The 27,735-nt window shown below is 38.0% G+C and overlaps 1 protein-coding gene across 1 annotated transcript in view; it reads right to left on the minus strand.

Moving 5' to 3' along the window:
• Nucleotides 1–794: 794 nt before the first annotated feature.
• LOC130409112 (pleckstrin homology domain-containing family G member 1) overlaps nucleotides 795–27,735 on the minus strand; it is a 38,273-nt gene continuing 11,332 nt past the window's right edge. The window contains 18 exon segments of the mRNA XM_056732775.1: nucleotides 795–3,498; nucleotides 3,712–5,545; nucleotides 6,065–6,184; nucleotides 6,392–6,562; nucleotides 6,668–6,690; nucleotides 6,790–6,828; nucleotides 6,912–7,001; nucleotides 7,099–7,132; nucleotides 7,490–7,576; nucleotides 9,324–9,419; nucleotides 9,763–9,945; nucleotides 10,167–10,298; nucleotides 10,621–10,771; nucleotides 13,000–13,046; nucleotides 17,120–17,189; nucleotides 17,660–17,760; nucleotides 22,076–22,409; nucleotides 22,411–22,534. Coding sequence (XP_056588753.1) covers nucleotides 2,498–3,498; nucleotides 3,712–5,545; nucleotides 6,065–6,184; nucleotides 6,392–6,562; nucleotides 6,668–6,690; nucleotides 6,790–6,828; nucleotides 6,912–7,001; nucleotides 7,099–7,132; nucleotides 7,490–7,576; nucleotides 9,324–9,419; nucleotides 9,763–9,945; nucleotides 10,167–10,298; nucleotides 10,621–10,771; nucleotides 13,000–13,046; nucleotides 17,120–17,189; nucleotides 17,660–17,760; nucleotides 22,076–22,409; nucleotides 22,411–22,534 — 4,637 coding nt within the window. The 3' untranslated portion in view covers nucleotides 795–2,497.

Below are 27,735 nucleotides of genomic sequence, written 5' to 3' on the forward strand. Positions count from 1 at the left end.
GATTTGCATCTCTGGAAAAAATTGTCCGTAGGGTGTGAGTGAATGAGTGAATGAGTGAGTGTGTGTGCCCTGCGATGGGTTGGCACTCCATCCAGGGTGTATCCTGCCTTGATGCCCGATGACTCCTGAGATAGGCACAGGCTCCCCGTGACCCGAGGTAGTTTGGATAAGCTGTAGAAAATGGAATGGAATAACTATGATTATAATTCCATTCCATTTTCTACGGCTTATCCGAACTACCTCGGGTCACGGGGAGCCTGTGCCTATCTCAGGAGTCATCGGGCATCAAGGCAGGATACACCCTGGCAGGGGTGCCGCCAGAAATTCTGGGCCCTATGGAAACCAAAATTTCTGGGTCCCCTACAAATAGGAAAATAAAAAGGGGTCTGCTCTTCTGGGCCCTAAATCAGCCTGGGCCCTTAGAATCATCCTAACCTTCCACCCCTTTACGGCGCCCATGCACCCTGGATGGAGTGCCAACCCATCGCAGGGCACACACAGTCACTCATTCACTCACACTTTTTCCAGAGATGCCAATCAACCTACCATGCATGTCTTTGGACCAGGGGAGGAAACCGGAGTACCCGGAGGAAACCCCCGAGGCACGTGGAGAACATGCAAACTCCACACACAGAAGTCGGAGGCGGGAATCGAAACCCCAACCCTGGAGGTGTGAGGCGAACGTGCTAACCACTAAGCCACCCCCTATGATTATAATTGAAATAAATAATAATAATGCTAACAGAATCATATATGAAAAATGTAAGGCAATAAGGTACTGTAAGGCAATGTAATTGTCATTTTAAGTGAAGGTTTATTTGTTGCCTAAAACACATATTCGAACGATTACAACTAAGGCAGTTATAAAAAAAGCCAAAAATTAATTTAAATTCACGAGAACAGGTCAATGGGAATACTCATGAAAATGTACATCTTTACAAACATTAATTTCATTTTAAAAAAGGGGAAAAGTGCACAAGAAACAATTCAAATGAAGGATAAAAATCCCTTTCAGTTAAACAGAAAACTAAATTTACTGAAACAAATACATAAACATACTTCATTCATAGATCCATGTTTTAATTCCATTTATGTACACTGTTATTCAGAAGGTCAAGTCTGATAAATGATCTTAAAATTTTACATTTTGTTAAGGTTTAAGGTTATTGAGCAGTGCTCATACAAAGAAAAAAACGGAGAAATGCAATATTCACAGCACTTTTAAAAACCAACTTTTAAAAATCATACCAGCTTAAAATCCAATTTAAACATTTAATAAATATGCTTTCATCAAAGTGAAAAAGACATTTTAACATAACAGAAGAAAATAAATAAAGAACAAAATACACTACACTGCTGAGATCGCTAATGAAAATCTTGGCCATGATAGACAGTGTAAGCCAACCAGTGTTTTATTTGTAGGTGGAGGGAGGGCAGACAACCAATGCTGAATATTTTAAACAAAAACATTTAATCCAAATGTGCATTAAATTACAGAACGCTTTTAACACCTCACTCTCACATTCCCCAACATGGCCCCATGAACAAATTATCCTAAAATTAAGACACTATAAATTACATTTTACTGTTTTTATGGCTAATTACATTTCCTAGTGGTGCTTCTGTCAAGTGCAAATCAAACAAAAATCAAACCACTAATAATTTTTACTCATATTATGCTAGGTGTAGTAGTTTGTGACTATAATTTTAGCATGAACTTGATTTTTCAGCAAACATTGCATCCCAGTCTGATATATTTACATATATCTAATGTACATTATAGTAAAATATACAGGTATATGGATTCTATGCAGTCTTGGCCTCAAGCAAACATGGCATGCAAATATTACAATATACACACTGAATTGTCACTGGCTGATGTTAGCATAGTTTCTTGTAGATGCAACCACCTGCAAAATCTTATTTACTAATGGAATAATTCTATACAGTAAGAATGAAATTTTGGCATTATTTATTTTCATATGAAGGTTTTCTCTGAGCATACATACAAATGATGCCAAATTTTTACCAATCACGTGCTCCTTATATGGCATATCCTAGTTTGATGTGATATGTATATACATGATCTTCTAAAGAATATCCAGTAGTTTATGAGAATATTGTCTGATATAAGAATTATGCCTACGATTCAACCTTTTGGCCTAATTTAAAACAATCTTGAAAACATTAAAGTTGTGCTTTTTATGTTATGGGTCTATACATAAAAGAAAAGAGAGGTAAAATAACTAAAAGATCTATAACTGCTACCGTGTGCAACCGAATTCAAGTGTGAACATGAGCAGAAGAATGCTGAATCCATCATTTACATGCAATGTTGTTTTTGTTGTTTATTTTTTGTCTTATTGAAGTACATTACAATTAAAATGATGTATACAGTATATGATCTGTGTTGCATATTCGTGTAACATGTTCCATGTGGAAATGTACATTTGCCATGTCTTATTTTAATGGCATGTTGTCTCTTCTTCCTGCTTTTTTATGCAAAACTGCTAGAGCTGAGACACTGGAACTTTTCTCTCATAGACTGGACAATTTTGGGCTGATTTACAGCCTGACTGCAGTGGGCATCATTCCACTGGTATCCCTCCAGCGTCTTCTCAGGGCTATTTGAAACCTCCTGTCCATTCCTCAGGGTTTGCATGATCTGAGGTTGACTGCCGTAGTCAACAGCAGTTCCAGGCAAACTGTGCAGCTGTGCCGGTATGGGCATCTCTTGTTTTTGTTCTTCGGCCTCGTCTTCCGAACGGATCTCGACGTAGTCATCATCGTCATCTCCGTTGTCTTTAAAGTTGGCCAGATAATTCTCAGTGGCACTTTGCGCATTCAGTGGTGCCTGTCTATTCAGCACCAGTACTTGCTGTGAGTCCCGCAGAGTGATATCACAGGGCATCGAGAGGTTAGAGGTTACCTGGCCAGGGTATTCAGGAAGGCTGTGTTGTCGAGGCATCTGTGTCCTTGATTCACTTCCATGCACCTCACACATTTGATCGCACAGCCCCGTGCCAGTCTCTTTTCGAGTCTCGTCTATCAGTGAAGATGAGGACTGGCAGCGATTGTAGGAGGAAACTTTACTGATACGTGGTCCTATTGAAGAGTAAATGTGATCACAGTCATCTTTACATGGTGTCGTCACGCAGGCACTCCAACGCTGATTGAGCGGCATGATTGGAGTGGGTGGAAGTTTCTTCAAGGCAGGGGTTGAGCATGCAGGGGTTAGTCCTTTTGGTGAGACTGAAGTGCTTGCTGGTGTTTCTGCTGGCCGGCGGAAACCAGCAAGTTCCCCATTACTGTATGTACAGTTCAACCAGTCAGATTCTTGTGTAAAGCTCTCAGACAAGGAAGGTGAGGAGGTGGTGTTGTGGAAAAGTGGATGGGGGCCTGCAATGCTGATAGATGACTTTAGTAGTGGAGGAGTGGTGGGAGATCCCTTGAAACCCACATGGTCATACAACTGAGAGTACTCAGCTATTCTTGCACCTGCACAAAATAAAGAAAGAAGCCACTAATTATTTAAAAAGCAAATGACTCACATAAACTAATAACTTGTATCTTACACTTTTCTGGTGATTCACCCAATCAACGGCTTACTTTTGGATAGAAGAAATAATTGTACCCTTTATTGTTCATGTCTATGTATTGCACTTTCCAAAACTAGGAAACAATGACCTTAACCATGCAAACATCTCTTACCAATAGCAGAACCGCCTTGTTTCTTCTCCTCCATAATGGCTGCCAGGTCTTTCTGTTTGCTTATCCTAAGGCGAGCACAACTGGGTTCATGGTCCATGCTCTTCATCTTCAGTAACTGGTTAGCCTTTTTGATCTTATGGCTGTACTGCCTAGCCATAAGGAACACTCTGTTCTTGCCCTTTTCCCCTAGGTCAAGAACTTGGTCACAAGCTTCTCCACCCAGCAGCAGACTTGGGTCCAAACTGTGAAACAGGACCTGAAGCTCTGGTTCCTTCTGTGAAGGAATGTCCTCATCATCCATACGGAAGCTTCCACTGCTTAACCTTGCAAGTTTTTTGCGGATGCTCTTTACAGTGCCAGGCTGTGGCTCAGGGGTGGAGGGCAAAGGAAAGGAAGGAGCTGTAGTAGGAGAACATGCTTCATCATTCTCCTCCAATTTGTTTTCTGAAAGGATATCTGGAATGTTGATGAAGGGAATATGGAAAGATGGAGAGTGGTTTGAAGGGTTGGGAGATTCAGGTGGAGCACTAGCTGAAAGGGGGTTTTGTAAGGGGATTTTGCACGGAGAGTCGTTTGACTTTTGCCGGGGAATGGCATTCTTGCTTGGTGATTCTTGTGCTTTGTTTTGGGAATCATTAGGTCTTTGTTGTAACCTGGTTGCTTTCCTTGTGGAGCTGTGTTTGTTTCTTGTAGAGTCTTTGTGTGGGAAATCATGTGCTTTTTGCAGAGACTTGGGGTCTGTTCCACTAACAGGAAATGCTGCGGGAAGTTTGTCTGGTTTCTTTTCATTGTTCCGGATGTAATTTTCCAAATCATTCCATATCTCGTCCACTTGCTCCAACATGTGATCAGGTGTTGAAAGTTGAGAATTTTCTTTATCAGAATATGGAGCAGAGGGACTTTGAGACTGATCACATATTGTGTTGTTTCTGGAATGGAGGCTTTCCTCAGAAACAGAGCCTCCTAAAATTTGGCTAGCCATGAGATCTATCTCAGATGTCTGCAGCATTTTTGGTTCCCCCTGATCCATATCAGCTGAAAGGACTGGCCGTTCCTGGAAGACGATGGTGTCATATACATTCTCTTCATCTTCAACGATTTGAAGCTCACACGTCTCAAACGGCTCCCCTTCTTGACCACCAGACATATTGCTCTCACATGAACTCTCATTTTCCGTTGGAGTGATTATAACTTGTGGTGCTATCCTTGGTTTGACCTCTGCTACTTCAGGAAGGGCCTGGTTAATATGGTCTTTGCGAATCAGCCCCATGGCTTGAAGCTCCTCGTAACTAATGTTGTCATAAACATTCTCGATATCATCAATCGTTAACTGCTCGGCAGATGAAGATCCTGAGATTTCATTGCTTGAAGACTCAGTCTGTTGATTGATTTCTTCCTCTTGTAATGCATGCTTCATAGGGCTTTGTCGCTCACTTTGTTTTTCTCCGACACTACTGGCCCTGCGAAGTACCTTGCCTCTGCTTGCAGGGAGGTCAGGCTGGGATGACTGAGTCTGCTCTACGTGCCAGCTACATGGTCTTTCTGGATGGTCAGCAGCTTCGTGATCACTCTCTGCATCATGACTGCTTATATCAGTCTCTGTTGGCAGGAACATCTGGTAGATGTCCTCGTCATCATCGATTTGGACAGTTTTTTGGCGAGTGGGAAACATAGCCCTTCGGATTCGATGGTCTGTCCATATGTTGCGAACAGACTGTTCTATGCTTGTTACCAGTATGTGAGAGAGTTGTTCAACTGCCTCTGTTTCAGGAGGACCAGTCACCAGTAGAATAGGGGAGTGGGCAGCCTCATTTTGCAATGACTCTTTGGCGGTCTGAAAAAATTAATAAAACATTTTATTATTATAAAAATAATGTATTCATATCAAACTGTTCACTTGAAATATCCTATTGAAACCTTAAAGGGATAGTTCACCCAAAAGTGAAAATTCCGTCATTATTTCATCACCCTGTTTCAAACCTGTATGACATACTGCAGAACACTAAAGACGATAAGAGTGTTGGTAACTGAACAACCGCGGTAGCCCTTTACTTGCATTTGTTTTGTGTACATGGGAACCATTGTCAGGGTACCAACATTCTTAAAAAAATCTTCTTTTGTGTACATGTTTAAAATGACAAGAGATAAATATTGAAAAAATGTTGGGGTAAACTATCACTTTAAATCATGTTACTCATAATGTACAATTATAAGCGGTATTCCACGAGCATTTATAAATAAATACAAAAGGAAAACTTAAGCCTGTATGTTTCTATTCCAACAATTTTCAATTTCCAACATTCTTTGCCAGTTATCCTCAAGGTGGCTGATACTCTGTATACGTGCTTCTCACCTTGAGATCAGTATGTGTGAGGTTGTGGTTTCTCCACTGGTCAATCCTGTCCACTGATACCTGCTGGTTCAGCCTTTTCCGGCTGCCCTTCCCTGGCACTCGCAGTTTACCTCCTGATCCCTGGTTGTACAAAAGTCACTTCTTAGGACATTGACGATAATTTGAGCTGTATGCAGTATAAATTGTACTGTTTTAAAGACAATGAAAAACTCTCCTACAGCAGTATGGAGTCAATGTTTTGCACAATAGTGAAATTAAAAAAATATTTTAAACTGACCTGCTTATAAATTAAGCGGCAACAGATATGAAATGTCAAATCACACTAACCAGACCGGTGTCATCCTCATCATCAGCATCCTGTGGATGCGGTCCTTCGTCTACATCGCTGTGATCACCAGGTTCCAGAGATTCTTGAGATTCGCTGACAAGACTACGTGATCGGCCGATAGAACCCAAATGAGCCACAGGTGACAGCAACGTGACTCCTAAACTAGAACGCTGCGGGAAACAAATTCATGTTTACAACATGCTAAAAAAAATTTGGTGTTTTTATTTATTTCAGACTGATGCAATCAATTCATGCTGTAGTTTGATGTTTCTTACCTTCTGTTTATCTGGGCTGGATACTACAGCAAAAAAAAGACAATAAAAACATTTAAACGATTAACATCACTTACAGGCATCATTTTTTCTACTGAATCAGTTTTAAAACCAATTGTACTTACTGATGTGTTTCGAGTTTTTCAGTAATTTAGATAAGGGCTCTGAAGAGAGAGATAATGTAAGTCAGAGAAACAAAAAAAATCAATAAAATTGTTGTTTGTAATGTATGTAATGTAATGTCCACCTGTCTTTCTCCGTGTTCTCCGGGGAGAGGGCCCCTCTTTAGTGTTTATTCTCTTGTCACCCTCGGAGTTGTAGTTAAAACCTGGATGATCTGAAAAAAGTTGAATATAGCATCTGAAGTTTAGTTCCTTTAAACATATGCACCACTTAATAATATAGTTAAATGTGTTTTTTAGTTTGAAACTCACTTGCAGTATCCATCTCCAGAATGGCCTGCTTAGCCTGTGGAAATATAGAGAATACGGTCATATTTCTGTTAAAAATAAATGAATAAATAAAAAAATGATTAAACATTTAATAGATCTTTGATATATTCATATGTTTTTTGTGTTTTTTTTATATTTTCTCTCCCAGCAAAATTACTACAAAAATCCTCTGGATGGCGCTGTCCCCTCATTTCTCTGAACAGAAAATTTTGTCTCACCTTCAATGTTCTACATACTGGGCGAGATGAACTACTTTATCACAACACAGTTGAGTTAGAATGGCCATAACAGAGATTAAATTCTACACAAGTATAGATAGGACAATGTAGGGCAGGCTATGTGGGAGTGAGTGTGTTTCTGTAATCAATTTAACCTTGGCTGGTATTTTGGCAGGATGGTTTTCGAGGATCAGCCGTTTTAGATGCAGGACCCACGTTTTCTTGTCCTGATGAGACTTTGCCTAAAGATAGATTACAGATGTATCATCACAATCAGATGAGTTATCGTGACATCTCTATAAAACCCAGTGTGACTAGTTCATCCAGTAATCACAGAACATCAATGATGTCAAAACAAACAACTTCATCTACTACATGGACGTCAGCACCAACAGAGACTAACAAACTGTTGTGATGGACTGTAACAGCAGTGTTGCCAAAATTAGTTACTCAAGATAACTGTCACCTTGTAGACAACATACACAAAATGTCAATAGATAAAATATAGGTCCACAGAAAAATATCAAAGACTACTTCTTTAGTCAGGCCCACTGGTTCGCGCATGAAAATTCTGATGTAACACAGGTGGGACGGAACCAGATAGAGCGAGCAAGCAATAAACAAACATGCCGTTAAAGATAGCTAAATATTGTGCCACCCCTGGTTGTGGAAGAATACATTCGCTGCATAACCTTCCTTCGGATTCCAACATTAGTAATGCATGGTTGAAGTTTATTTATAAAGTTGTTCCAGTTCATGTTGGATAAACATGTAGCCTTTGTTCGTTTCATTTCTCTGAGGATTCCTTTGTGAACAAGGCAGAGATCTACACTGGATTTGTGGAATGACTAAAATTAAAAAGCAACGCTGTGCCATCAATATTGGATCCGATAGGAGTGGTGAAGCAATCTTATGTGAGTAAAACATTTTTGTACTATGTGTCACTATTGCTTTGTTAGAGATCGCTTGATATTCCCTAAACACAATTCGCATGAGATTAGTATTACCTGGGGACCTCTAGTCATTTGTAATACTTGGAGAGGTTGTCTGTGATCTTAAGCTCATGGGAATCGGTATCTCTGTGATTTGGCGGGCTCATATATCATTTTTCAAGGTCTAATAATTTAACTATTTATTTAATTTAACTATTTAATTATTTAAATAGTTTTATATTAATTTATGTCATTATTTTATTGTATGCTAATTATATTACATAGTACATTCATTTTATTAAATAAATGATTTGTCGAATTGCTCATCGTTTTAAAGTACCTGTCTGGTATATTGACATCTAGCGGTTGAGCTTGGAATTGTAGTCTAAATTGAAAATATTGAAAAGGCAAGTTTAGCCAAGCAATGGTTCTTCTCGGTTTCTTTTGCATGTTATCCGAAATTATCTATAGGAACTTTATTGTTTGCGGAAGTGTGTTTAAAAATAATAGCTCAATGTACTCAATTACAATTATTCTCTATATTTGATCGTTAAATTGTCCAATACAATCTTAACTAACTCCACCTTCAATCCTTCACTTTTTTGTTGTTGTTGTTATTTAGATTTTGGCCTGAAGTATGACCCAGACATTTTGACAGTTTCAGAGATTCACCGAAGCATGTTTTAACCCCAAGAGGTTATGACATTTGACTTAACATGTATCAGCTACAGAGATAACAATTTCAGCTGATTTATGGGTGTTTTGTAACTCCATGGCAAACGCTTCATAATTTTCATGACTGCTTGACTGTCCTCCAACGCACAGGTCAGATGAAACAGCATAGGCTTTAGGCGAGACTTGAACAAACACTCACACACACCTATGCATGCATGCTGAAGCCTGTAGGTAGAGGGGCGGCTGCTATTACTGGAGGAAAGTTCAAGGCGATTGGACATCTGTCAGAAGCCAGGCCTTAGGCTGGACATTCCACCGCGTGTTAAACGCAAACCACTGATCTTAGGTTACATGTTGTTTGTGTGTGAATATTTGTGCTTACCTGCACAGTGTGTTGAAGTTTAGGGTTCTTGTAGTGGAACACACTGAAGCTTAGAGGCTCTTTAGGAATGACCTCGACCAACATTAGATTACAGCACTGTAAAACATGTCAATGGGAAAGAGAAATTGAAGAAGATAGAATTTTTTTCATCTACCCTGCTGAAATGCCCAGCAAAAGCTTGGTATCTTTGAGTCCACCCTTACATACATCAGCCTGTTTTTACATTGTATTGTTTGTTTCTGAATAACATATTTGCTCTAGTTTGAAACTGCAGTATCAGCTGGCAGGGCCAAGTTCATCCTGCTCTCCCACACTGGCTAAGCTGCTAGAATCAAAATAACAGTCACCGAGTCCAAACTTTACGGTTTCAGCTTGACCACCTGGTATGAGCTGGATTTTCCATCACGGAAAACCGATGAGCATCTGGATATAGTCTTACCAGTATGTGGGCTTTATAGGTGTAAGTCTCTTCTCTTTTCTTGGTTATCAAGAGAAGTTTGTCAAACAGGAACAGCGTCCTCTCATTTTTGGCTCTCTGGAAACGGAACGTTCCCTCATGAACCAGTTCACCATAGCCAATGAGATCTGGCCCCTTCCAGTTGGTCAACAAACTCTGAATCTCCTGAAAGAGTGAAAGCGAGGACGGAAGAAAGAAAGTCTTTTTACCTAAGCTGACATGCATTTTTGTTTGATAGGCCTCAACAGAATGTTCTATGGTCCTAAAAACCGGAGGATGAAGCTTGGTGACGTGGCTGTATGTTACCTTTAGGGTTGATTGTCAAGACGTGATCTAGTTTTATTTTTACAGTAAATAGCATGAATGTATGTAGATGTGTTTGTTACCTGCAGTCTCACTGCATGCTCATGTTTTCTCTTCATGTCATTTATGTGCCAGGCCACCCTCTGCATGGTGTCAATCGCCTCCTGGATCACATCGTACATCTCTGAATCCTTATCCAAATGAGTTGCGATCTCCTATAAGACACAACACTCGAAATATTACAGACGAGTCCGACAATTCAGTAACAATAGAGCAGCATGACGAAATTTACTTCAGACAAGTAAAAAACAATAAAACTGGATGTTATTTACATTCCGCAATATTTTACATTTAATATTTCACATTATGTTGTTTCTTGCCAAGCATTGGTATTGTTTATTACTTTGGGTAAATGGCTTAACCACACAAAACCAACACTATTGAAGTCAATCTACCGTCTAGTCAAGTGGAAATGATCTACTAGTCAGTACAGACTAAATAGTAATTTTTGTAGGAGAAGTGTGTTTGTGAACGTACATGCAGAAGTAGATGGTACTTTAGGATTCTCTGGACAGGTTTAAGCAGGTAGGAGCCGAGAGGAAGGGAGTGTTTAAGACTTTCTTGACGCTCTCGGAGAAACTTCGCCACCGTTTTGTTCCGCATGCATTCTGTTAAGACAGCAACAGACCTGTACATGCAAATGAACATGTTATCGATATATCAGCATTTCTTTTATATGCATTCTGGTATAAGAGACTCCTGCAGAGGCACTCATACAAGCAGAATTAGTCTCAACACAAAAAAAAAAAACATAGAAAGTTTACACATACTGGAATAGCAACCAGTTATTATGCTTTACATATATAAATATAGGGTAACACTTCAGTATGGGGGGGGGCAATTCTCATTATTAACTAGTTGTTATTATCATGCCTATTATTGGCATGTATAGTTTATTAGAAATTATAAACCACATATTCTGTACGACCATACTCTATAGAGTACATGGTTTCATAGCAGTATAAGCTACAAATTAGTAATCAAAGGTAAAAATTTGTCTTTGAAAGGTACATTCTTTCAGTGTACTGAAATGCACCCAAGGGAAAGGGTACAATGGATGTAACTTTGAGGGTACTGCCCCAGTGTAAAGCCATTGCACCCCTAAAGGTACACATTTTTTCTGACAGTGTACATCCCTAATCCTACTCACCTTAACAACCTTACTAGGTATTAATAAGCAACAGTTTACCGGGGGAAAAGTCGTAGGTAGTGGTTGGTTAATAGCGAGAATTGCCTCCTATACTGAAGTGTGACCAAATAAAGTAAAAGCATTCAATTCAAGTAGCATCTGCATACAAATGATGCTAGTCCTTTCTCAGAAGTAGTTTTACTTTTCTAAGCCATTTATTTATTTTAATGATGTGCAATTGGATGACCTCTCTACCACAAATGCAGTTCCTCACATTAATTATGACACGTTTTATTATTTTTGACAATCAGAAAGATCATTTCTGTCAAAATGGCGAAAACCATTTCTCATTTATTTTCTATAATTTGAAAAATAACAAACTTTAAAGCACCCTTGGAATCACTCACGGTTGAGAATGTCAGGTCAAGCCCTTTGGTCAAAACACAGCTTTTACAGTTTATTGGATTCGGTGCACCGCCTCTAAGAACACTGGGACAGATGAACTGTATGTGCGTGTGCAAGCGTTCACATTCCAGCGTCCTGCACACAGACTTCACATTGTCCCAACGGGAAATATGACCCGGGTATCACCGAGATATACAGACATCGCCTTGAGGACTATTACTGTATGTGTGTGTGTGGGAGCGTGCCATATGACCTTGGTTAGGGTCAACAGCTGTGTGAGGGTGTGGAGAGAGGGTCGGGAAGGCCCGGACAAAAATCTTTTCATGTACACACGCACCATGCGGAATTTAATGACACGACTACTAAACCACATCACATCACATAACATTTGTCCTCCAATTAAAAGTAGCCACTTTTTGATAGCACGTGCTGCTGTGTTTGAGGCTTGTGTTTAATTAAAGGAAAAGATTGAAAATGTCAGATTTAATATGCAAAACCTTTCACATTTTTTGAGATTAAGGTGCACTAAACATTTTTATTATATTTTCATGCCAGTCTCTCATAGACACATTTTTGGTATTGGCATAAAGTCTGGTCCACTTGTCTGTCTGAACGATACCTACTGTGTATGAAGTATTACACAAAATCAAAAATAGAAAGTGCTGGTATCATGATGTCCTGTGATGGTTAATGTCTGACTGAAAATTATGTGTCTGGAATGGTCATACTATTTATTTTTATATCATGTCAGCTAGTCACTGCTTTAAAGCTAAGATACACTTCAAGACTTGCTCAGATTTTGCCCAGATTTTCGGTCTGAACTTGTTGCAGAAAGTCTGTGCCAGTCTGCAGATTTGATCAGTTAATGTGTTTCTATCTAAAATTTGAATAAAGTTGGCAAGTGTACGATGTCTAGTTAAAAAAAATCTGTAGTGTAAAAGAAGAGTATTGTAGTGTATTCTTGCCATTAGGTGCACAACCTTAAGTAAAACAAATATTCATAGTATCTATAAATTAATAATACAAAGGGACAGATTGAATATGTCGAAAGAGAGAATAAGAGGGTAAGAGAGAGAGGGACAAACAGGAGTGCAGGGGGTTTCCCTCGGGAGGAAATGTATAGGAACAGACTCCAAGACTCCAGTGGAGTTACACACATGCTCACACAATGAATAATATAAGCACACACTCTCAGAAGTCTCACGTTCCACACACACACACACACACACACACAAACACACAGTCTATAAGACAGATGGTGATACACAACAAACCAGGGGAAGTTATGTTAAAAACAACAAACCGCAGAAAGTATAACTTACCTTGGATAATTTGTGCAGTACTGTGTGTATATATGGAAGTCTTCACTCTGAAAAACACGATTTGGAGATTTGTGTTAGTAAGAAAATGTGAAACACTAAAATGTACTTTATTTTAAAAATGCTTACTTACTCAAATTTGCAGACATCACTGTACCCATATGTACCAAAATTGTACAAACCTTAATCATCGATCTAAAGAGATGCACTAATGTTGGGAGCTATTGTTGTAGAGTTTAATATTGTGTTACTAATGGCTGGAATACACTACAAGACTTTTAAAATCTGAACTTGACATCATACACTTTCAGGCTTTATGAAAGTTTCAAATAGAATCACACTAACTGATAAGATCTGCAGACTGGCACAGACTTTTGCAACAAGTCCAGACTGAAAATCTGGGCAAAAGTCTTGTAGTGTATTTTAGCCCGAGTCCAGTGCCAACTTTGACGGCCGTTTGAATCCCGCTTTGGACCAAGGTAAGCTGAACCAGTTAAACCTGTGCAAAAGTTACCACCATGCTGGGGTGATGTGGTTGGTTCGAATAGTGATTGCTAAGTGATAGTTTTAACAGTGCAAGCCATTTAAACTAGCTAATTTATCATTCATTCAAAGTGGTGTGGATGCTGCTGTTCTGCTTCATAGATGCAGTTATCGTCCTAAATGCAGCTTAGCATTAAAGTAATAGTTTACCCTCTTGTAATTTCAAACTTGTATGACTTTCTTTCTTCTGCAAAACACAAAAGATGATATTTTAAAGAAATTGGTAACCGAACAGCACTGGACCCCATTCACTTCTATTGTATGGACACAAAACATTAACATTTAACAACATCAAAATATATTCTTTTGCAGAATAAAGAGAATCATACAGGTTTGAAATAACAAGAGTAAATGATGACAGAATTTTCATATTTGGATGAACTATCACCCTAAGTGATCGTTAATAATGATCATATTTGTCTAAAACAAATATTTAGTATTTTATGCCCTCGTTTAGAAAGCCAGGCAAACTTTCTCCTATAGGTCATAGCAGGATGATGCATTATTAGGGAAGGGGCGTAACAGTATGGACACACCCACGCAAAGAGAGAGAGTTAGAGTGGTTGCAGTAAGGGTAATAATAGTGTACTGATGTTGTGTTTACAGTAATTGTAGATGTGAGCATGCTCTGATTAAATCTTTCGGCTTTGCTCCTTCATCTACCATCTCTTTAGCTCTTATTCCGCCTTTATGAACATCAAAGCTGTTGGAAAAGTACAGAGCGCCCGATATCAAAGAGCCATTTATCCTCTTCCTCTAACATCTCCTCTCTTGACCGCCCCCGCCAGCTTACACACATATGCCCTCAGAGCCTTTCTAACCAACACACGTACAGTAACAGTACACACATATACACAATATTTTACTATTGAATGTGTCCCTGTATAGCTATCAGCACAGCTATCAGATATTCCAGCTTCACACTAAGTGGTTCTTCTTGTCTGATTCACATTGTTTCCACATCCATTCCACATCTTGTGTATCTTATGTATACTTCATAACAGTCTTAGACAACAAAGCACGCTATTTTAAATTAATAGAGGAGAAAGATTCTTTCTGTCACACAAAACTCCTAGACTATGGAGAAAGCAAAACCTATTCCTAAATCTTAATCTTACTTATCACTGTACTAAACCAATATGGAAAGATTGAGGTGAAATAGATTTTTTTTGTTACTTTATTTTCCATTATGGGTGCTGCACAGTCATTTGCATACAAGCCAGATTAATAGATGTTTACTAAAAAGCAAAGATGTTTTACTTTGAATTTTGTAACTATGCACAGGCCAATCAGCATCCGGAACTGAAGGTACAGTATCTGTTTTTAAGTGCCAGTTGGGATGTGCAGTATGAACTAAAGAGCCGCACACAGCAGGTGGAGGCTAGTTAAAGCTCTCAGAGAAATACACAGAGTCAGCGTTTGTCCTTGAGACTGAGAAAAAGAGAGAGAGACAGCGTTCTGCACAGAAGCTTTGATAGGAATCAGATGTAACAAAAGCCCACACTCTTACTGGAATCCTGAAGCTCCTTTGTGTTATCAAAACCGCTGAACTGGCTGACTAATACCTTGACACAGTACACACGCATGTTTGGGTTTACAAGCTAAATGGGGACTTTCCATAAATAATCCAAACACTCACACAAACCTTTCTGCATTTTTACATTTTAAATAAACAGCATTTAGTTTTAATCACAAGCTGTTTTTCTATTCACTGTCAATTTTTTATTATCTTAGTTAGGACATTTGGTCCTGATACTGTAGGGTTAACAAGGACCACACGCATACACATACAGCCAAACGTGATTTTAGTTTATGTATACGTGAGTATACAGCCTCTAAAACATAACTTTTCCCCCTTTAAATTTGTGAAAAGTCATTTTGTCTGATTTGTTTAACGTCTGAGGATAATTTTTATCCAACTTGAAAAAGTTACTCCAACCTTAAACTGTGCGCTTAAATATCTATTTTACATTATACATAACTGTATCACTTTCAAAAAAGTACACTTTGAAAACCAGTTTAAGAAGTTAGCATTTTCAGGCCCCCAAAATGATGGTCAAGTAAGTGAAAAAATGGTTGTAATTGTGACAGTATTGAAAATGTGTGTGTGGAATGAGAGGATAGAAACAGTGGGTTTCATAGTGTTGAAGAAATGCAGTAAACGCAGTAAGGAATGTAAAGTTGGAGAAACCACCACTTTAAGATGTCTGTCTGTTAATCATAGCATCTCTCTCGTTTTCCCACACGCTCCCTTTCTCTCTCTCTCTCTCTCTCTGCTATTTTTCCATACAGAAGTAAAACCACACATTTCCTCACAAATGTAAGTAACACACACAGCAGACATCTAAATGCATGTTTGTGCTTGGGGCTTTGCTGGGTGTGTGTGCGCGTGTATTTTTTGGCTCTATGTGAGTTCTTGTAAGCCAACTAACACCAAAACACTAACTCCAACAAAACAAAACAAAAAAACACACAACAAAACACACTGAAGTAAATATTCCAGTTGGTGTTAATTAGAGCTATAAAACATGCTGTCAAGTACATATTATTATGCTATAGTCAATAGAAACACTTGAGGTAGGAAACTAATTAAAACATGCATTAAACTGATTAGAATAGTTCAGAAAAATACTTTTACAGTTAGAGTTGCATATACATATTATGGAGCATATGATACACTTTGAAGATAATTGTATGGATAATTTTCAATTAATTTTATAGATAGTACTGCTATTGTATACATCTAACCTATACTTAAAACAAAGAAGAGTAGTATATGCATTTCATATTTTTCTTGGTTTCTATGATTTTTTTTTTGTTTGACGTGTCTACTGACTGTACTATGTTTTTACTGCAAACTTACTTTTCAACAATGCAAAATTGTAAAAAAAGAGCTATAGAAATACATTTTAATTAACCACAACATACACAAACGTTACTGTGCATGTGCGCTTTTGTAGTCCAAACTTTACTTCCGCTACACATCCGCAAAGAATAGAATCCCTGGAGATTATTTCTGATTACAAGCAAATAAATTACATTAAAATAAAGCCAAATTACATTAGCTAGCAATTTAAAAGTATGTCTTGCCAATATGTTTTTGGGTTACTAAGCTAAACTTGAATGCATTTAATGTACAGAGACCATTAAACCAATGTTTGTATAAACAAAGTATAAACAATATAATTCAATATATTTTTTATTTAATACAATTATTATACAAAAAATGATATAAATTAATATTATGATAAATAAAATAAAATATAAATAGTTATAGTTATAAATAAATACCGACCTGTAGTTAACTTCGGGCCAGGCATGTGCATCCAATTAACCCGTCAATACAACTTCTTCTATATATCATAACTTTTTGCCTGAAATCATTTTGTCCACTATCTCTTAGAAGTTATTTGCATATCCACCTTGATACTATTTGGTACTAATAAAGTTCTTGAATATTTAAGAGAACATTTTTGGAACCTTTCCTGTTCCATAGAGAAGAAGAAAGTCTTATGGGTTTGCAGTTTTCATTGTTTTGTTTTGAAGTTGAGAATTAAAGTGTCTTGAAAGAAAGAGTTACCTTTGCTACGAAACACTTGGCAATAGCAACTGGGTCGGCATTACATTTCTCCAGGTCGTGAAGCAGATCACTGAAAAACAAACACGCATTACATGATATTGATAATATTACTCATATCCGAGAGTGGGTTGAGCTGTTCTGAAACTATTCACATTCTTTTCCAGCATGAGCGGTATTGTATATTGTATTTGTTTTAAGAAAAAGGTCCACTTCCATGAATTGAACAGTGTGTGTGGAAACTTCTGCTTTATGGCTGTGTGGGGGCTAAAACACAGTCAGAAATGAGAATTTGGTGTGACTGTACTTCCGCTTGTGTGTGGAGTGATGGTCAAAAAGGCCACATAGGCTCTTGCGAGTTTAATACATTTCTAGAATTTTAATTTATTTTGCTTTAATCTGCTTTTATCTGTTTTTTTCTGTGTCACCAACATGATACGCAAACCCAATCCTCATTTTAAAGAAACTAGATTATTTGTCAAAGTTATTCTTTTCTAAACTGGTGTTTTTGTTATTAAAGCAAGCAGTCACTGAAATGTATACCTGTTAAAACGGTAGATGTCACGGATATTTCCAAACAAAGAATTCCGTTCCTCATCCCCGAGCAGCAGAAGAGACTGGTTACTGATGCACTCCAGGTAATCCTATAGAGGGAAAGAAATAGATGAATGGATTAATAATGTCATCAGCAGTCAAGCGAGATGGACAACGTGCCTGGCATCATACAACAGGGAGGAAGTCCCGCCCCGTGACTAGTTTATCATCTTAATGGTGAATATATGATTTGCTATATTTGGGCAGAAGGAATGCCTAAATGCTCTTTAAATAAGTTCAGTGTCTGCCACCAAGCACAAAACTGACTTGAACATTTATACAACATTCAGATATTTTTGTGAAGTACTTGTGATACAGTAGCTCAAAAAATTATTTGGACACTTAAGCGATACCCGATAATTCATGTAATTGCAATGAAATCAAAATGTCACAACAAATAAAGCAAGTAGCATTCCAAAGATATAACACACTTGCATATAAACAAAGCATTTCAGTACAAAAAGTACTGTTTCAGTACAGTTTTGGGACAGTTGCTTGAAGTTAGAGGAATATCTTTGGCTACTGTTTGATGAAGTTAAGTGATTAAAGAAGACTTATCGGTTAGAGAGACTAAGAAGCTGTGGAGGAAAATTATTAAAGTACTTAGCCCCCATTGGAATTTTGTTCACACATAAATACATACAAGTATGTCAGAATCTGAACTCATACTATAACTTCTCCCCTGCGCCGCCCTACATTTGAATGTCTCGTTCTCTGGATGACAGACAAGATAAGTGAGTCTCTGATTTAATCTTTACCTGAACACCCTCAGGCAGTGTAAAATAACCATTCTGTGTCAGTCCCAAAACACACCCTGCATCAACACCCACATACACATAGATGCAAAAGCTGCGCAACTGTTATTTAAAAAAATGAATATAAGTGATGTTATTACCCTGGGAGGAAAAGATGCACTTAAAAACACTCAATTGAGCGAGAGAGACTAAGATCGACTCGATTTAACTGGATATACATTCCTGCTGTTATTGTGCATGATTCACCACTGTGTGTTTTTCAAAAGAAGACTTTTTTTTTCTTCAATACCTTTATTGAAATTGTAACAACTTCTTCTGCCTCTGAAACTACTCTCCCTTTTACTTTTAACCTCTAGATAGTATGTAAAGTAAAGTAATAATTATCTTTTATGGATAATAGTGTAACTATTAATACCCAAAAGAGAAGCATTGCAACCCCATGATCACAAATTATACATTATATAGTCTAATTGAAATACCATTAATTCAACTGAAGTTTTTGGACAATACATTTGGGAAATACATTGCAAAGAGAGCATGCCTTTACGACAAGAAGAGCCCTCTGCAAAAAGGTTCAACTAAAGAAAATGAACCCACACGTAATAAAAATAAATCTAACACTAAATGACCAGTAGCCTTTGAGCAAAAAGTGAAAAAAAAAGAAAAAAAACAATGTCACAGTTTTATCTTCAGATACTACAGCTGAACTAAAGTTCCAATGTTGTCTTGCTCATTCATTATATTTTTTGTACGATTCACATGGTTTTTCATTGAGGAACTGTCCCACTGGGATGAAGAAACAAAATTTCACTTTGAGTCTTACACTTAAATTATGTTTATTTTGTCTCAAGTGCTACATACATGCATATTAACCTTTGTGGTTGCAGAGAACCAAATCCAAGGCCCAGAGAGCACTTTTTTTTACATTGAGAGGGCAATTTTGCTGAATCGTGTGAAATTGAAATAAAAAAAGGCTAAACAGAAGATTGCAGTCTAATTGGTAAAACGCATTTAACCACATTGCAAAAAAAGACTGAAAATGTACTGGTAATTGTCTGCCATTTCATTATCAATTAAAGGGATAGTTCACCCAAAATTGACAATTCTGTCATGAATTACTCACTCTTTAGTTGTTTCAAACCTGAATACATTTCTAAACTACGTCATATGCTATCATGGGTTCTCCTGAATGTTTTTTTTTCTCCATTGGAGTTTTGGGTTCCTCGCCACCGTTTGCATACTGTTTTGCACTGTTTGCCTGGCCCGGGGGCTGCTTTATTTATTTATTTGTTATAAAGCTTTACTTTGTTAAGTTTTCCTGTAGCTCAGTGGAAAGAGCATTTTGTTAACAACACAAGGTTGTGGGTTCGATCCCAGGGGATGTATGTTGCCCTGGGTAGCGTCTGATAAATGTAAACGTATTAATATTACATATAGGAATTTATAGTCTGTTTAATATTTGACCTGTGTTTCTTTCTCCCTTATCTTAAATGTGTGCTTTAAATGTTTTGCCACAGCAAGCAGGATAACTTTTTCTTCCGCAGAAAAGAAAATAAGATATTTAAAAGAATGTTGTTAACAGCCCCCCATTCACTTGCATTTGTTACAATAGAAGTAAATAGGTGGCTGTGCTGTTCTGTTACCAACATTTTTCAAAATATCTTCTTTTGTGTTCTGCAGAAGAAAGAAAGTTATACAGGTTTGAATTGATAAGAGGGCGTGAATATAGCTATTATAGTTCACCACTGGCTTTAATTATTAATAAAAAATCCTGCAAGGGATTCTCTAGGTCTTTATGAATGACCTAGACATGAATGAATGACCTAGGGCATTCAAATTCTGTGGAAATCTGTGGAGGTTTCCTTGTGGAGAGTGTTTCCTTAACAAAAAGCCATTTCTTTTAACGTCGTTTTCCTAGCCTACTTTCCACTCCTTTATCTGCTGGCTCCATCCATCCTGCCGGTCTTCCTTTTTTCCCATTCTCCCCCAAGCCATCTATCATCCTCTGTGTGCTGGGGGGCCAGTGCATGTGTGTGTAGAAGAGGAAAGGGGGTTGTGAGCCTTGGTCATCTTATTAAGAGTGAGACAGAGCGAGAAAATCCCAGCAAGGGTGAGAGGAAGAGTTTGGCATTTATCTCCTCTCTCTCTAGATCAAATAACAGTCATGTGCCGGTTACATTTGACAGCTATATAAATCATATACAGGAACACACATCCCTCTCAATAGCCTTAATACTTTGTGTCGCATGATTTGTGGGTGGTAGTAGCATGATGGTCAAGGACTTGGGTTGTAAGATTTCCAGTTTTGGCCCTGAGTATGAGTTACTTACTACTCTGTGGTACTTTGGGTTATACTCTTAAAGGCATAGTTCACACAAAATGTAAATGTGGTTGTCCTTAACTCGACTAATAGATTTAATATAAATTCTTCGTCATGGCTTATTACACTAACATTATGAACCATAAGCTGTTTACCAGCAGCGAAGTGTGTTTAGGCCTAATTTCAGTAGGATTTAATGGTGTATTTTTGTTTTCTATCGTTCAGATAACTTCCCACCACAGAGCCAAACACATTACTAGTGAAGATCCACAACAAGTACAGACTTTTATAGTTTCCAATTAAAACGACTACAATTTTCATATTAACCATCTATCTATTAGAATTTCTGGGATGGTTTCTATTATTTTAGGGTACCATCAAGTTCCCTAAAACTTGGTTAAAAGTTAATACCACAAACAAGGCTCAAAATAGCCTCACACTAACACGGTGGCATAATGACGGTCCCTACATGCAAACCGAAGCATTGAGAACTTTTAAGTGTACCAACTGTTTAATAAGAAGATACTTTATAAAGACAGTACATTACGTGTATACAGACATCCGCCATCTTGAAAAACAGTCTCGACAAGTCGATCCATGCAATTCCATGTAATTAGATTTCACAAACTTAATTCCTATCGACAAGCTCACTGAGCACAGCGTTCGTGGATCGACTTGTCGAGACTGTTTGTATAAAGACTGTTAAATGTCTTTATAAAGTATCTTCTTATTAAACTGTTTGTACACTTGCAAAGTTCTCAATGCTTCGGTTTGCATGTAGGGATGTAGAGCTACTTTGAGCCTTATTAGTGGTATTAACTATCAATTTAATTTTACTTACTCTGTGCCCCATATACTAGTGCTATAAGCTAATCTGTTTTTAGAGATAAAACTCTTTACATTCAATTTTCATGAAAACGCATCCCAGAGAACGATCAACTCGGTAATGAAGTGTTAATTACCCCTAGGTTCATTTTTCACATGAGTTGTCCTTTAATAGACCTGGCTTGCAGCTAATTTCCATAAGGCAATAAATCAAATGCTATACATTCTTGAAAAAGGTGCTTCACGATGCCATAGAAGAATGTTTGGGCTGATTTGTTCCATATTGAACCTTCTAACATCTGAAGAAGTAATAAAGTGATGATATTTATAAGAACCTATTAGTAAATGGTTCTTTGGGGAAGTCTTGTATGGCATCACTGTGAAGAACATTTTGTAGTAACCATTTTGTAGTAGAGTACAGAAGAACATTGCGAATTGTTACTCCATGCTTCCTATTCACCTCACCTGGACTATACTGCGAAGGTCCTGGACGTAGGTTTTTTCCGTGTCAAGAATTTCCTGCACAACTCGGTCCACATACTGGACTTTACGGCCTTCCGGTGACTGAACATCTGCATCCCCCTGAATGACCGGTGTAGGTGTCTGTCTTCCTGTCTCCTCCTCCTCTAGCTGACGGGCCGGCACCAGCTCAAGTCGGATTGCCCCAGAATCTCGATCGCGCTCAGGGGTGGAGCCTAATACCGGCCTTCCCCCCAGGGAGCAGTGGCTGTCCCGGGAGGAGGTGGATGAAGATGTGGAACCGTAGCTGACAGGTCGGTCATTGTTGTGCGTGGAGTCATGCTTGCGAGGAGCAATACCTCAGGGCAGAGTTTCTGATGGGGCCGCACACCTGGCTTAGGACCGCCCCTCCGACAGGGACCTCCGGTAATGGCGGTAAAACATCAGGAGAGAATAGATAATCTTCTGAAAGAGACAAAGGTGGATATAGAGTAGTACACATTGGCTAGTCAACACAAGTTGAAGCTTTTCATTTGTGCCTAACAACACCCTTTAGCCATGACTTATTCACTATAAGGCACAGCCATTTGTGCGTTTTTGCTTACATATTAATAACCAAAGAAACCAAACTTATCAATGTTTTTAAGAGAAAAATCAGACATAAATCTAAGCTTGTAGCTTTGTTAAAGCACTTACAGAGCATTAAAATGTGCTACGCCAGCCCTTTTCCGGTGTCCTTGTGTATATTGTTATCCTATATATGCTATGAAAGTAACTATGTATATTCGCTTTAGGTCATCATGACAATGAAGTTCGAATGTAACTTTACACGGAGATGGTCAGACAAGAACTTATAATACAAAGAAAACGCATTTAACATTTAAGGGGTCATACGGCTCGAATATGTGTTTTTCTGTGTCTTTGGTGTGTTATAAGTTGCCCATGCATGTATTAGATACGCAAAATTGCTAAAATTAAAGTGTCGGAACAAAAGATGCATTCTATCTCAAAGCGAACCCAGACCTGCCTGAAACGCCTCGTGTAACCACACCCCCACCCATCTACGTCAGTTCATGGTAGCATTTGACTAAGACCGCCCAAATGTAGACGCAAGTAACATGGGCATACTTGTAAATCTCATTGTATCGTCACCGCCGCAGCCATGTCGCGGAGACGCTGTATGTTTTATTGCGAAAATAATCTTTGTTTGTGATGCCAAAAGATGAGACTAAACTAAACTAAAAAAGACGGTTACATTTCATTTACAACACTGTTCCATAAAAGTACAAGTACCAATGATTACTTCACGATCGTGGGAGAGAGATTTAGACCGACTATGCGCGAAAGCTTTGGTTAAAAAGTGGGGCCATTTCAACAATTACAACTTCACTGGAACTTCTGATTCATAGGCCTGTAAGTATATTTTCATTGTAAAAGACTTTGTTACGGACTAACGCAGGTTGAGTTTGTCATCTTTTTGTTAAAATTTGTAATAATGTTCCAACTAGCGGCGATAAATGTCGTGTTTATAATGTCATTTAATTTAGTATTTATTTTGGGTTTATTGTCTTTGTTGAGTCGCGACGAGACGTGGCATAAAACTGGTTGATCAAGAAGGTTAAAAGCGCTTAGGTTATTTATTGTTACCATTCCCTGCTGTAATGCTAGCTTGTCTCTATCTCACACAAACTCTGTAAGATGTTTATGATTGTTTGTTTATAGTGTTTAGAACGTCGTATATAAAAGGTAAAACAGTTAGCTATAGTTTTTAACTATTTAACATAATATGTTTTTATAAAACCTTACCAATCCTTTACATCCTGCTCAAGTCGAGCTGGAACAGTTGATATATTGACTTGATCATCTTAATTTTCCGTATCAGATTCGGGGTCGAATTGATATAAGCAAGGGCGTAGATTTGGTTTGAACATTGGGGGGGTTGAACGTCCCAGATAGCACACGAACATCACGGAGACGTCTATTTGATGTGTGTGTTTACATCTGGAAGACGTATTTTTTTAGAGTGTTTGCTCATCTGCAATAGGTCTTTAGGACGTTTCCTGTTAGAAGATGTCTTTAAGATGTAATGATTTAGAATGAATGTTAAACTGACATCTTATAGATGTCTATCAGATGTTAGTAAACAGCAGATACTTTCCAGACTAAGTGATCTTTAACAGACATCTTGCAGACGTACGTGTGCTATCTGGGGTTGTATGCTGCCTGTTATTTTATTTTTATTTTTTAATGTGTATTGTTATTGGATAATTTATTTCTATCTATCTATCTATCTGCTATATTTACCTCGAATCTGTTAAAAAAACTTGTTAAGAGCTTATACACCTCATAAGGTTATGAAATTCGTGTATAATCTTCATTCATAAAATTCTAACAGAAGAGATTATAAAAAGAAAGAAATTAAGTATTGAAGCGCAGTAGGCAGCGATTCACTGTTTTAATGAGTGAGACACATAAATTATTCATTCATCCAATTCGTTAAAAAGTCAGATTATTTTAGGAAGAAAACAAACATCAATGTGAATACTTTTGTCATTGATAATTACAGACACTATTGAAAAATGAACTAGCAAAACAGATGGTAGTTATAGCTAAATACACTGCAATGGATTAGCTAGCTAATATATATGGTATGAACTTAGCTATTATTACACAATATTCTCATACCTCATTCTCAGTAAATGCTTTATTATTTTTTGCATCCCTCTCTGACCAGCAGTTAAATATAGTCCGCTGTGAAGCGCTTCTCTTCATTTTTGGCGTATGTTAAGTTACCCGTGTGCTCTCCCATACAAACACCACTCGCGTTGTTTTGGTGAAAGTGCGACTCATTGGTTGGGCGTTACCAATCGGTTCAATGGAGGGGGAGAATTTTTTGTCTAATTTGATTAGGAACAAAATTATTTTCACAAAATAAAGTAATTCTACATATTTTTTATTTGATCTAATATGATTTTCATGTTGAAATATTGGAGGGGTTGTAACTGATGGATTTGAATATTGGGGGGGTCACCTCCCCCCCATCCCCCCCCCATAAACTACGCCCCTGGATATAAGTAAGTCACGATGACATTTTATCACCGGTCTGTCAGTACAATTGCTTGGTAACATGATGTGGTAAGCGGTAAGAGTGGTTTCCCTTACACTCTTGCAGTATTCGACCAATAACTATGGACTGGCTATCTGGCCAATCATAGCACACCTCGCTTTTCAGAGCGACGAGCTTTGTAAAAAATCAGCGCGTTTCAGAGAGGCGGGGCAAAGAGGAGATACAAACATGCACGGTGTGTGGAAAATACAGCGTTTTTTAACATTAAATCGTGTATTCATATCACATTACATCTAAATCAAACCATAATATTCATATTAGCTGTGTTATATGATCCCTTTATACATGTTTTTGTTTGTTTGTAAAAATTGAGGGACCAAATTATTTGATGTGGGAATATGCCACAAATGCTGTTGATCGAGCTAAACCAGCATTTAACTTGAAACATTTGTTTTTGAAAGGACATTGGAAACATTTTGAACCTACAAAACAATTAGAGCTCACCCCACTGCAATTATGGATTTGGACATCTCGAGGGGGTGATGAAAAAACACACAAAAACATCCGGAGAAACCGCACACAATCTTTCCCATTCCTATGTGTGGTAATATATACATAAACTCATTCACAACAATTTCTGGTTTGTCTTTAAGACAATAATGCTTATGTGTGCGATCTATTTTTATCTCTCTCTAAGTGCTTGGAGAAAAGCTCAGCTTTAACATATTTTATCCTGCAGCCCATCACTGTCTGTCCTTGACCTAAATCTAAAATCTAACATTAAACAACACTAACATTAACAACAGCAGTTAAATAAAGGGATAGCTCACCCAAAAATAAAAATTATGTCATCATTTATGATTTACATCATTTAGAAATTTTCAGTTCTGTGACATCATCCACTACAATAGTAGGAAATAAATATTGCATATTTTGTTGTGCTGTTGAACACAAAGTGAGATATTTTGAAGAATTTAGGGACACAAATAGTTCTGGGGCACCTTTGACTACCATTTAATTTTTCCTACAATGGCAGTCAATGATGTCAAATAATGGAAAATTGCTAACATTTTTCCAAATATCTTTCTCTGTGTTCATCATAACAAACATTTAAACAGGTATGAGATGACATGAGGGTAAACAAATGATGACAAAATTAGCATTTTTTATCACTTTAAGTTTTCCTGTGCACAACATGCCACTAGAAATGTGTGGTCGTGGTTGCTGGGGTTGTTTTCAATGGTGTTTAGTGCATTGCTGTGGTTGTAAATGTAAAGTGGAGGTATATCATTCAAATACATAAGAATGTGACTGTATTAAATAAAAAATAATTAGCTACGACATAAAATAGCTACAAATTTCTGAGATATTACGTTGGCTCGACCTCAAAGTGCACAGGTAATGATGGACAGAAGCGATCACTAGTGATCTGCAGAAACTCTGTTTTAAACAGGCCATCATTTGACAATCACCACATCACTCCAACTGAATTTTCAATGGAACACACACACACACACACACTCACATACACGCATACAGATGCACAGAGTTTCCTTTCATTTCACTCGGAGAGTAAAATATCTCCATTACATGTTAATCTGCTCATTATAGGCTCTCTATTCCAGTGCTGGCCTTTTAACTCTCTCTCTCTCTCTGTTTGTGAACACGTGTGTGGCTTTTGACTCACACAGTCTATTTTCTCTGACACAACAGTGTAAGACCATCCATTTAGACGCACCCTCTCCACACACACACTTGCACAGGTGTGCACACACAATAAACTCACTGTGTCATGGCAATTTCCCCCCTCCATTGACACGATGGCTCGGTTACCTAGGTAAAAAATAATGGGATAAGGGATAATACACATATGGGACAAAGGGAAGTTTTAGATTACAGTTAGATTAAAATTGCACCAGTGAAGGCACTATAATGCAACAAGTAATTGCATTTGGAAAACAAAGCCTCAGAGAAAGAATACAGGGAATTGAAAGAATTTCCTTCTGTCCCCCCGTCTGCCAAATATCTTTTACTCAGTTGCCAGTTGTAAGTAATAACCATTATTACTCATTTAAGACGAGACGTTTATATCATCCATGGCTCCATAGAAAAGCCACTTGATTGGGTCAGGCCTGTCTGAGGTTACCTGTGACTGGCTCTTTCCTGTGCATGCCGGACTAACACACTGAACACTTTTCACCTAACTAACAAGGGTAAGACTCTTACCACCTACAAAGGCAATGTCACAATCAAACACATATGTGCATTTTGATTGCCGTATGTATACAATTTGATCTCTGTGAAAATCAAGCAAACCAAAATAGAGGAGTAACTCAGGGGGCACATAAAGGTGTATGTGATTGGATAGTTTACTGTGCCAGCATGACAACCAGCATGTGTTTGAAATGATTCGATTGATGGATATCCAATGGAAACAGTAGTGTGATTGTCTCAGGCCCATTGTAAGGTGATCTCCTTCTCCAAACATGAATTTCTCACTGGGACCCAGCAGACTTTTACTGGGGGTTATGACATAGTTGTGTGGTGGTAAAAACAGAATTCCGGTAAGGAAATAAGAATACAGACAAGCTGTACTTTT

Source organism: Triplophysa dalaica, chromosome 20, assembly GCF_015846415.1.
Source record: "Triplophysa dalaica isolate WHDGS20190420 chromosome 20, ASM1584641v1, whole genome shotgun sequence".
NCBI classification, from domain to species: Eukaryota; Metazoa; Chordata; class Actinopteri; order Cypriniformes; family Nemacheilidae; genus Triplophysa; species Triplophysa dalaica.